This window comes from Mus caroli, unplaced genomic scaffold (genome assembly GCF_978045245.1).
Source record: "Mus caroli unplaced genomic scaffold, Mus_caroli_1 scaffold_12, whole genome shotgun sequence".
NCBI lineage: Eukaryota > Metazoa > Chordata > Mammalia > Rodentia > Muridae > Mus > Mus caroli.
In genome coordinates this window covers 29,856,877-29,869,154 of record NW_028227267.1, presented here as the reverse complement: position 1 = coordinate 29,869,154, position 12,278 = coordinate 29,856,877, and the positions used below count along the sequence as shown (strand labels likewise).

Below are 12,278 nucleotides of genomic sequence, written 5' to 3'. Positions count from 1 at the left end.
GCTATACTTTGAGATTCCTTTTGTGTTCTGTATTGTAACAGAGTCCCAGTAACACAGATTAATAGGAAAATAGAAAGTCTAATATAGTCAATCCAACTAAGAAAATATAGCTGTAAACCTTTAAATCTTCCACGATTGTTACTTTTGTTTCTTTTCATCCACTGTGTGATTGCATCTTGTGGAATGGTATGATCTTACTGGAAGGAAAAGTGAGGAATCAGAGAAGGAAATGCACAGAGAGACTCCTGTTCCTAAACAGCCAGTGGACTACCGAGTCACTGATAAAAACTGGTGCGAGGTCTGTGTAGGCCGGGGGCTTGGGAAGGTCTAGATAGCTGAGGAGTTTGGAAGGGGAAGATGACAGAGGCCTCTAAGAGAAGACGTGTGTAGCCAAAGAAAGCACCATTCTACTTTGACGTTGAAGGGTGTGGGAATGTAAATGTTTGGAGACAAGTCTGAGATGAAAGATTATATCAGTTTCTCTCTATATGATTATTTGATCCTTCTAGGGCCTCCAGTTTTCCCATAGGCTGTTGTAGGTTTAAACATCATTATTTGGTTTTTCTGTTAAGTATGAAAAGCTTCACTTTGCTTCTTCAGGGAAGTCATTAAACTTTATAATTTCCCTGCCTCACTGTTCTGAAACAGGATCTTAGTCTGCCTTTTTAAGTAACTGGTACAAAACAACTCCAGCGGATTCCTGATTCAGTTTTTACAGTCATCTTGGGAGAAGTAAAGGTCGGGATTGTAGCCAAGCACTGTCAAAAACTCAGACTTCAGCTTTCACCATTACTTTTTTATATCATAGACATCACCTGGCCACATTCCTTTGTTTTGGAGATAGGAATAAAAATCAAGGTATATAGTAAATAGCCCATTACATGTCTATAGCAAAAAAGTGGCTAGGACAGGACTATAATTTAGCACCCCTGACCAGGGGTCCATAGTCCCGCATCCCCAAAGCACATGGAAGAACCTTGCCAGAGGGGAGGTTTGAAAATGAGAATGGGAGGATTGTACCGTTCTTAACTACAGAACAGCTGGTACACTACAGCTAGTAACTACAGAACAGTTGGTAAACTACAGCTAGTAACTACAGAACAGCTGGTAAACTACAGCTAGTAACTACAGAACAGCTGGTAAACTACAGCTAGTAACTACAGAACAGCTGGTAAACTACAGCTAGTAACTACAGAACAGCTGGTAAACTACAGCTAGTAACTACAGAACAGCTGGTAAAGGCAAGGCTGCTGGGGTGGGGTGGAGTGGGTGGGTGGGTGGGTGGGTGTGGGGCAACAGTAAGTGCACAGTTAAGCTGGAACACCCACGAGTCCTAAGGGAAAATAGAAAGTTAGTGTGAAAGCTCATGTGCGTACAGTCAGAAAGTCTAATCTAGGAATTACTGTACTTTCACTGGGGTTCATTCAGTGGATAAATAAATGCATGTTCATTACTTCAGTAATATTTATGTATCTAGTTAATAATAAGTTTACTGTGTGATCTTTTTCCCCTGTTCATTGGTTTTCCTTTGAAATACATAATTTTGGAAACAGTTACTATAATTATAGTGATTTTCTTTTCACTCAAAAATTATACCTTGCTCCAGATGTTCTTTTTTTTTTTTTTTTTTAAAGATTTATGTATGTGAGTACACTGTCACTGTCTTCAGACGCACCAAAAGAGGGCATCAGATCCCATTACAGATGGTTGTGAGCCACCATGTGGTTGCTAGGAATTGAACTCAGGACCTCTGGAAGAGCAGTCAGTGCTCTTAACCGCTATAAAGGTTAAGAGCACTCCAATCTCTTAGATGATCTTTTAAAAGTAGGAGTTCAGCATATTTAGGCAGGGTGTAGGTAATAGAAATGTGGGGGTGCAGTGTGGTTCTTGTTTGAAAACTTTAGGGTTTTTTTTTTTAAGGCAGAAATTTTAGAAATGAAAAGGCTATTTAAGTATCATTTTAGTGTGAGTTGTTTTTGTTTTTTTTTTTTTTAATCTGCCTAGGCCTTTGAGAAGGTTGCAGATAATAATCTCTCACATTCACATTTTCTCATAACATCTTGAGACAGCTTATTCATTTTTGACACTGCTACATTCACCTGATGTACCTGTGAGAATTCTCTTGAACATTATCTAAACATGAAGGAAGAAATCTGCCTGAAGTGAAGGATGGAAAGGGTTGATGGCTGAGAGGTTTACTGACTAGGGTTTGTCAGAAGCCATGTAGGAGAAGGAAGGAAATGTGAAAGGCAGTAAGAGACAGATGACTGCCTGAGAAGGTGGCTAAGGGTGTCGGCTGGGTGGCAGAAAAGCAAGCACTTTGAAGCCAGCATGAATCTCCTCTGGAGATTTGAGTGAGTGGGCTTGGTATTCCCTGTGGCTACAACACACAAGAAATACTAAACAAGGCAGTAGAGCCAAGGGAAAGAAAAAGAGCATATACATACTTGTATGCATATTATTTTGTGCCAAGCTCTGTTCCACTGAGTGTAGAAAAAGACACGGCCCCAACTCACAGTAAGATTGCTTGTTTACTGTGACCAACAGTTTGTCTAGATGCTGGTAATTTCCCTGCACTCAAGGAAGCTTAAGCTGAGAAGCACTTGCATGGCTCAGGAATGCTGTGGGAGGCTGACGCTCTGAGAAACCAAAGGTCATCTTACTTTGTTTTTCTTTTTGTTTGAGACGTGGTTTCACTCTTTAGCCCTGGCTGCCTGGAATTCCCTGTGAATACTAGGCTGGCCTTGAACCCAGCAGAGTCTCAAGTGCCTGTGTTTCCTGAGTGTGGAGATTAAATCACCAACAAGCCCAGATGAAGGTTCACTTTAAATATATAAAGTTACAGATGTAGCTGTGGTTGGTGCAGTCCTGTTGACCCCAGCACTTGGAGGCTGATGTAACAGGAGAGCCAGACGTCCAAAGCAAGTCTGTGCTTTACAGCGGACCTGTTGCTTTTCTCAGAGGTCCTCTTTACTGATCTTGTACTAGCCCATTCTTAAGAACAGCATTATTTAACATTGAGTTCCAATAATAATTAAACAAAAAGACAGCATGAATTTGAGAAGGAGTGGGGGCATATAGGAAAAGTTAGGAAAAGGGAAATGATGTGATTATATTTAATTGGAAAATTATTAAATAAATTATTTGGATGAAAAAACATAGGACAGGAACGAAATTTTATTACCCTGTGTACGTCCAATATTGTTTTAAAACTGTTTAAGCTTAATATTTAGATATAGGAAGTCAGTTTGCACATTAAATTCAAAATTATCCTGATGTATTCTTGTTATCAGTCAGTCATTTATTTGAGCACCTTAACGTAAGTAATTACAAAAATGAATCCTCAGTCTCCATCAGACAGCAAGGAAGGTTTAAAGAATCTGTGTCCTGTCACATCATCAGCTGCCCTGGATCACTATTAAAACAAGTGTGGGACTATGTCGACTGTCACGTCATATGGAAAGGCTTGTACCAGTTAAAACTGTTCACAGTTGTACCTAATTCTACTTCTCTCTACTGGTTTAATAGTTGAGTATTGCATATGAGAGAGTTAAGGGAAAATGATCTGGCATATATTTCAAAATGTTCTGTTGGAGTAATTTCTAACATATAATAATCTTAGTTCATAACACTGCATATAGGAGAGACATACAACATCAATTCAAGAGTAGAATAATATGTGTTGTCAGCAGTCATTTTCCTGCTTATGCAGTAGACTCATGATGTCAAGGTTTCCCAGTATATCTTTATAAAATCTGAAGCCTATCACAAATGCATCCCAAAAGGCATGGGTTTTTAAACATTAATGTTTATAATTTTACTAGCAAGAAACCTATTTCCTTTTTCTTAGGCCTGGGAGATAGGATGACAGAGTAACTGAAACAACAGTATATCTCACAGATTTCTCTTTTGAGTAATCTCCCATGGGATTTTCTTTTGAGACCAATGGTTTCCTGATTTGGAGCCTGGACAGGATATTGGTTAACATTTCTGTCCTGTACTATCCAGATTTTAAACTCAGATTTGCCATGTTCCTCTTCACTGGGAGTTGCCATATTACAACTCAGAGATATGTATGTGTATATTTGAATATATTTGGAGATAGTTACTCAAAGGAAATTAAAGAATTTATTTCATTGCCAAATGTTCTTATTTATATATTTAGTGTTGTATTTATATTTGCCACTTGAAAGGGTTTGTGTGTGTGAAACTACACACACACACACACACACACATCCTTGCACCAGTATTTGAACAAGTGACTTCTGTGAGGTGGTCACACGATTGCTTTTACATAGTGTTATGTTAATCATTTCAGGCATCAGGTTTTGCATATAGCATGTGCCAGCTACCTTTATAAATACTGGCTGGAGCCTCCTGTGCTTCTGAGAGTTCACATTCTGACAGGTAGAAGTCTGCACACAAAAGATTACTGTTCATGTCTTACTCTGTTACAACAGTCACGTTGTGCATTTTGTAGTTATATATGAAATCAGTACCTGACTGAAATTATTTTTCAAAGCCAATAACATTCTACATGACTCTTATAGCCATCTACTGATGTGTTTATAAGTATCTGACATTCAATTTGGATTTATTCCAGACGTTGTGAAGCTGTTTTGAGTATGTGAAGAAGCAGTGTTTGCTGTGAAGACTTAGAAAACAGGCTAAAGCATCATAGTTTGCCTGTATTTGGACCATTTTATTTGTGTGTTGTGATTTTATCTGTGGTTATCTTTTAATATCCACAAATAATGTGTTTCTGATTATGTGGTGTTCAACATCCAACATACAGATAGATGTCTTCCAATTTTGATAAAACATGATTAAGTTAAATTAAGAACCTTTAGTTACTCATAGTAAAAAGCATGTGTCACCTATGTCTTGCATGTCACACTTTGTAAGAACCTACCTAATTATTTCTAACCCTAGCTTTCTTTATTTTTTTTGTTCTAATCTTTTGAAAAATCTATAACTTGAAAAGAAAAATTTTGCGCTAATGTTTTATTTCCTGATTCATAAACTAATATTTCTATGTGTGAATACATATAATTTATCTTCCCTTCTATAGTGCTCTTCTGCAAAATAATAAGCTGATACTTAAAAGTATATGATGGTGGGGCTTATGCATACCATAAAGGCTTATTTGTGTGTTGCCTACGAAGAGGTGTGGAGTTCTGAGATATTTTCTGTAAAATATTTGACAACTAGATTTTGAATTCTGATATGTTATTAGTTTGAGCTGCCTGTATGTTAAAAAATGAAATTTACTTCTCATTAACACTGTTGCTGTGTTATTTTAAAAGCGAAGACAAATGTTTCTCTGGTTCCCTTCTTCATTATGCCTTCCTACCCCATCTCTTTCTGCACAGGGTGGGTATTGTGCACCCTCCTTCTCTCCTTGGCAGGGCTCCTTCCAGGGGATGCCACGGACTGTACCACCGCACCGCAGACAGAGTGAGTCTGTGTCTCTCACTCCCATCCTGCTCTGGCTTCCCCTCCATGGTATTTCCCTGCTGCATGGCCCCTCCCTCTCCAGTACCTTCTGCCCCTCCCAGGCATCTGCAGGCACCTGCTCCAGGAGCACTCCCCGTGCTCTGCTCTCCTAACCTTTCCCTGACTGCATGCAAACAAACCTCCATTGTGGCTTCCTGGAAGCTGCCAGAGGTTAATTTCACTGTAATGCTGTTGAAACCTTTCACTGGTGACCCTAGACCTGCTGGCATGCATCTGTCTTTAAATAGATCTTACGAAGATCATGAACTGTATAAGATAAAATTATGTCTTACCTATTTACTTTGAAAATGTGCACAGATTTGATGGACAGATGCATACTGTTTAGGGGTCAGGCTTACTAGACCATTGCACACTTAAATATCTCCTCATCAAAGGCTTTAACTGTATTTAATTACCATCTCAAAAATCTTTTAAAAATTTCAAGGCCATTTTAAAACCACTAATGTCTTTTATAATTTGTTAGCTGCTTCACCTCATAGAAGCAGTGGCGTTGAATATGCATGGTTTACTAACACTTTTAATGATTCAGTTATTACAAGACCTGCCACACGGCTTGACTGCTTTAGATTATATATTTTACTATACCTGGTAAGTTGGCTGTATTTTATCTTTTTTTGAAAAGTCACCTACCCCCAAAAGCTAATATAGTGAAAAAAGAGTCAATCAGAGCTAGTTCTACACCTTCTCCAGAGCTAGTTCTACACCTTCTCCATGGTTTATTCTGTGATTTCTACCATTGTTTTCCACTGATTTTTCCTTAAGTAAAGTATCAGGAGTCCTAAGGGAAATTTTAATCAATTTAGAATAAAATTTATTTTTTGAAAAATTATACCAAAATTATAAATAAGCTGCATGAATTCCAGATTAAAATAAGGATTGGTTGTATGATTTGGCTCTGGTAACCTCTCAGGAATGAGTGGGATATGCCTTTCTGTAGAGATTTTCACAGGATGCTTGTAGCCATAGCTGTAGGATCATTACATGCCCTTCAGTATCACTCACTGAGTTTGAGAGGTTCTTTTGGAAGAGAAATAGGTTTTAACTGCTATACTGAGATTCACTCCTGGGGCTAGGTGTTACCATATGCTAGCAAAGCTATTTTTCTACTTCCTTTAGGTTGTGTGTGAGAGACAGATGAAGGCCATGAGGTCATAGCAATGAACCCAATATTTTTTTCAGAGACAGTTAAGATTAGGTCTTAGTTTTTTTCCTGTACTAAATGAACATTCAACGTGATAATACCTGTTTCTGCATTTACGTAGTTTTCCGTTCCCGGCACTCAGTTTTTATAGAGGTTGATTATAAATAATAGGCAGGAGTTAAGGAGTATCTCTCTCATTGTAGTGTTTGATTTTAAAGCTTCTTTCTGACACCCGCTTGAGCACTGACTAGAGTGTACTGTTTATCATCAAGTACAGAGGCCGAGAGTGTGGCTGAGTCTTCAGAAGCAGCAGTTTGGTTTTTATTTTGAGTTGTAAGAGTGAGGGGTAGATGTGAAAAGTGGTAGATAGAGTGAGGAAGGTAGCCTGTAGTAAGCAGACACTGGTAGAGAGAGTATGGAAGGTAGCCTGTAGTAAGCAGACACTGGTAGATAGAGTGAGGAAGGTAGCCTATAGAAAGCACACAGAGCGTGAGAGCATCAGTTATTAGGAGTATGTACCCAGGCCATTTCACAAAGCTGCACTGGCCAGAAATCTTGCTAAATTTAAGAATAACTCTAGGAAATGGAAAGAAGTATAGAAGTTCTTGGCTTTTACATGGCTTTCTCTAGAACTGATGAGTTGTATTCTTTTGTATTTCTTATTAAAAATGAATACTAATACTTACTTTGTACTTCCTTTCTTTTGATTTCAAATAAAATGTTTATAGGCTACAGAAAATAATCTTTGTTTCGGTATGTAGAGACCCTTCCTGCGGTGTCTGTGGAGACCTCAGTTAAGTGACCTGAGATACCCCTTCCACGCTAATGTCCACCTGCATTGGACTGAAAATGATGCAATTCCTTCTGTAGAGTAGGAAAAAGTAATAAAAACAATTGTTTCTGGCAAGTAGAGGGCCTTAATGACAAGTCCAGATAGTGTCTCCTGCCATTCCTGGTGCTTCAAAATCATATTTAAGAATGACACCCATTTGTTGCTACACCTAACATAAGAATTTTCTCTTGCTTATGTCACTTAAAATTACTTAGTAATACTCTGTATGTTTTCTGTGTAAAACAGCTTGAATGGAAAGAAACGGACACAAATCATATAAAGTACATTTCCATCAGTCCTAACAGTTCAGCATTTTTGGATGTGTTTCTTGATGCCTAAATTTATATTCTTATAATTATATTTATATTGACATGGTGGAATTTATAGCCTGCCTATTTTCTATAACTTACTCTCTGCCTTTTCACTCTTTTTTTTTGGCTCAAGAATTATGTCTCAGGGTCCATAGCCTTAATCTAATAATTACTGCATTTTTAAAATTATTTCCAAAAATATTTGGAAACATGTATAGTTTATAAAGTATAGCCACATATTTAAGAAAAGGATAAATATAACATTGAATATGTAGGTGTTTTATTTGAATTCTCACTTTATCTGCACATAACTCATAGAGCTATTAATTCTTATATTATCGTCAGAAATGTAAATCAACTAATCAGAGTGATGTTGCAACTTGTTCAGGATAAATAAACATACCAAAATTGAATTTCATTCTAAATCCAGAGCCTGCATCTTACAGTTTATTGTAGATGACCCTTTCCTCTGATAAACAATATAATGGGCTCATTATAAAGGAGCTAAAAGATCTAAATAGTTTTATGTACTTCCTTCTAGTCTTTTATAAAGAGATAATCTTTTGTAGTTCCCGATGCTTTTGAATCATATAAACATGTTTCACATAGTATAACTTGAAATCACTCTTTTTTGGTAGATGACAATGTATTTGAGAGTAATTATAATTGAATCTTTTTCTTTTAGTACATGTAAATGACTGCGGTGCATTTTATCTTTGTATCATCCAGTGCCAGTGCTTCATTAGGCAGAGCTCCGGAAATCATTTGCTAAACTCTGTGTGTGTGCTCACTAGGGGCAGTTACCATGCATATTCCAACTGCCAGACATACTGGTAGGCTTGATGTACATGGCCCACTATGATTGACTCCCAAGACGTGGTGTCAATCAATTCTGTATGCTTGATTGCATCAGCTGTTGTGCTTTTATGAACAATTAGCTTTGGGAGTTACTTTTCATAAAAATAAAATGTTTTGTTCAAATGGAAACTAGGGTCATTTGGTAGAAACTGAACTAAGTCGGTTGTACATTAAGGCAGTTTTTGTCTGTAATGTCATACAACTTTTGAAGTCAATTCCAGATGCTCTCTGGCATAATGATTGGTTGGTTAGTTAGGAAGGTGCACCTAACTTATGGTCTGGCAGGACTTCCCACAAACCTAGCTATGTGTTAGATTCTGCCAGTACTGAGCGTGTGGCAGAGGCAACCTTTAGCATTTTCTGTGTGAAGCTTTTTGTGACACCCTCTCTGCCAGTGGTGAAAGTGTTCCTTTAGCCAGTTCCTGTTGCTGAGGTGGTGGTGTGGCAAACCACACCCTATTCTGCTAAACTAAGTCGGTTGTACATTAAGGCAGTTTTTGTCTGTAATATCATACAGATATTTTCTCCCACAGTACTCCGCATCTGCTAGGTGGATGTGATAGATTGAAGTCCGTCACTCCCAGTGACTGTGCCTCTGCAGTAAATGCAGTCACTCTTAATCTCTCTGATAAGTTAAAAGCAGTTAACTCAATCTCTGTAGTTTTAAAGTAATATACATAATAATCATATGTCCTCTTAAGTTTTTTTTTTTAAGATCTGGAGGTGCCATTCTGAAATATAGAGGACAAAAGAGTATTCCTAGTTTTCAACATCACCAGGAACTATGATTAAATTTATTTGAAGCTATTTAGAGAGGGGCTAAGTTAAATATTTTTGTCTTTACAGTGATGTGTGGAAGGTCTTGTATCATTTATAACATCATTTCTAAGTTAAATACAGTTAGTTATACCTTTAAGAGGTCTGTAGTGCCATTGCAGCATTAGAAACAAATTAGCAAATACTAAGTTTATTTAGCTTTGTAATGTGCTATATACATTTTTTAAATTACTAATTTTTTTTTTACTTTTTTCTATCTTCATAAGGGATTATATGAGGCCTAGTCTCCTTAGGTTTTTGGAATATTAGTGTAAAGTTGTTTCAAAATTCTTTTCAGTTTTGTGTTTGGTAAAATTCAACTGATCCCTTTGTATAAGAAATGTTAAACATACTTTTTATGAGCATGAATATTTGTACTAACTTGTAAACCACTTTTGCAACAACGTATAAATCTATCAAGTATGACTCAGTATGTGAAACTATACTTTTTACAATAATGAGTAGTGCTTAGGAAACCAGGCAGAGCAAACACCCTTGGCTGCTGCCCAGTCATGGCGATTCTCAGTGTTCTGTCTGGTCTCTGATGCCATTGTCCTGTCTTTTTCTTGTCTCTGCTCTCCCATTGTGCCATTGGCAAGGAGTTGAGAAGTTAGTCCATTACTTCTCTGACAAAGCGTGGTACAGTACAATTTCAGATTTTTTTCCTACCACCTTCCTCATGGTCACGTTTTGCTTTTCCGTTTTCTCCCAGTTTGCATGGTGCATGTCAGAGCGTGCATGCAAGAGATTACAGGCATGATACAGGTGGCTTCATTTCCATCTTCCCTTTAAATATTAAAGTGTATTTAATAATAACAATAAACTTGTGTGTAGCCCAGAAAGTGATTGCAGGTATTTCATGTGTATTATGTAATAGCAATTTTATACTTGATTATTTCCTGTTTTCTACTTTACAGACTGTGGACATTTTTACTCAGGGCCTGACACTTTAGCTGCCATCTTCTTGCTAGTAACTGAAGGGAAATGATGGTTAGGAAAGCCAACATGATAATTCTAGAGACTTTGGGGTTGTGATGAAACAGTAATGATGAAGAGCTTCCCTTGGGCTTTCTTCCAGTGAGTCATCATGGAGCCACCTCTGTCCAGACAGACTGCTCTACCAGTGGGTTTGGGCTTGATGTGTCTAATTGTTATTCTTTCTAGGTGAGAATCAACTCAAGCAAGTGGGATGTTTTTCAGGAAAGCTATTACCTGTATGCTGGCATTGAATATGTAGATCTCGTGCACTACATCACATTATATTGTGAAAGCCCATGAATGTATAACTGCTAACCAGATAACAGGACAGTGATGTTTTAGTGCTACAGTTAAAAACCTCTGATGCTCTAAAATAGATCTTTGCCACTTGCCGACGAGGTGTGTTATGTTTGAACATCACTTCATTAAACGTCTGTGTACACATTTAGAAAAAGAGGAGGCCTTTCTTAATAGCCTTCCAATCAAGAGTCTCGTGAAAAGTAGCCAGCATGCAGGCAAACTTGGAATTGGGGTTTCTATGCTTGGGCAGAAGGAAACCTTGCTTCCCAGTCTGGAGTAGAACATTTCTCCAGTACTTGTAAATGCCTTACATTATGTCAAGAACCTGATAGTCATGCTTTTATTTGAAGAAATTTAATTACGAAATTTCATTTCAGGGCACTGTGATGATTTGCTCAGTATCTCACCAATTGTAAGGAATAGATGCAAAGTCAAACTAACATCGGTCTGGTTTTAGAAGCCGAGTAATTCAGTGCTGTGTTTGACTAACTAGCTCCATTGTAGAGCCATCTGATAAGTCGTTCACAGTTTTAATATACTTTAATGTTCTAACTCTAGTTTCTTCAGTCAAGAAGGAAATAAAGGAGTCTTAGCTTTGACATCATAATATACATGGCTACTGTTGATTTAACTGTGGCTAACTGATTGAACCATGCATTTGAATCTAGAAATCTCATATCTTGTAGCAAGTAATTTATTTTCATGTGGTAAAGATCTGTTTATTCTACCAGTCCCATTTACAAAAGACATATACCTTGAACCTCTCATGCTTATACTCTCTAATTACCACAGGTGACACGTGTCAGGAAACCCTGTGCTGCGTGGTTCTCTTGTATAGTCAAACTGTTTCAGCTGGAATAGGGAAACAGCTAATTGCCTGTTGAGATCGTTTTTCCAGCCTCCTGAGCCAGAAGTGCCTATTCAAGTTAAAACAAAACAAAACAAACAAAACCCACTCGATGGCTAAGCTCCTAGGTCATTATAAAAGATATTTCTGTTCAAGTTAATATGTAATTAACATCAAACATTTTAAGAAAAGCAGGATTATTTTCTATTATCCAGACTTATTTTTCCATTAGTTTCTAGGGGTTGATTTTTTATTTGACCGTTAATGATCTATTATTGACATACATAATGAGTCATTCTTGCTAGTTTATGGCCAATTGAGCCGTTCATGAATACACAGCTAATGCTCTCTAGTTCATTCCTTAGCAAGTATTCATCACTACTATGGAACAAATACTCGGAGCACTGACTAGTATGAAACACAAAGTGTGACAGTGCTTGCACAAAGAGACTCGTTGCCTCCACCAGTGACCTTTGCCAGCCGTCCACATAGGCACTTGAGGTCATCAGGGAAGAGGACCATCAAGCCCTGCACCGTTCCCCAGCAGTGCCATTTGCTGCCACATTGCCTTTACCCCGAGGGCTTTGTAGAATCTGTAGAATTTGCACTTTGTAGAACAGTGACGTTTATTTAAAACTCTTATGTGAGACTTGGAGTTGCAGAGTCTAGGTAGAGGGT

General features: G+C 37.7%; 1 protein-coding gene across 8 annotated transcripts in view; it reads left to right on the top strand.

Annotated features, from left to right (window-relative positions):
* Ccser2 (coiled-coil serine rich protein 2) overlaps positions 1–12,278 on the top strand; it is a 96,244-nt gene that overhangs the window by 75,277 nt on the left and 8,689 nt on the right. Inside the window, exons 10-11 of one of the 8 annotated variants that reach the window (XM_029469328.2) lie at positions 5,373–5,457; positions 10,075–10,114. The exons of 5 other annotated variants lie outside the window; for them this stretch is intronic. In XM_029469328.2, the coding sequence (XP_029325188.1) occupies positions 5,373–5,457; positions 10,075–10,114 (125 nt within the window). Of the gene's footprint in view, positions 1–5,372; positions 5,506–10,074; positions 10,115–12,278 lie in introns of all 8 variants that reach the window. 2 more of the 8 variants (XM_021181387.2, XM_029469327.2) reach the window with 2 other exon arrangements.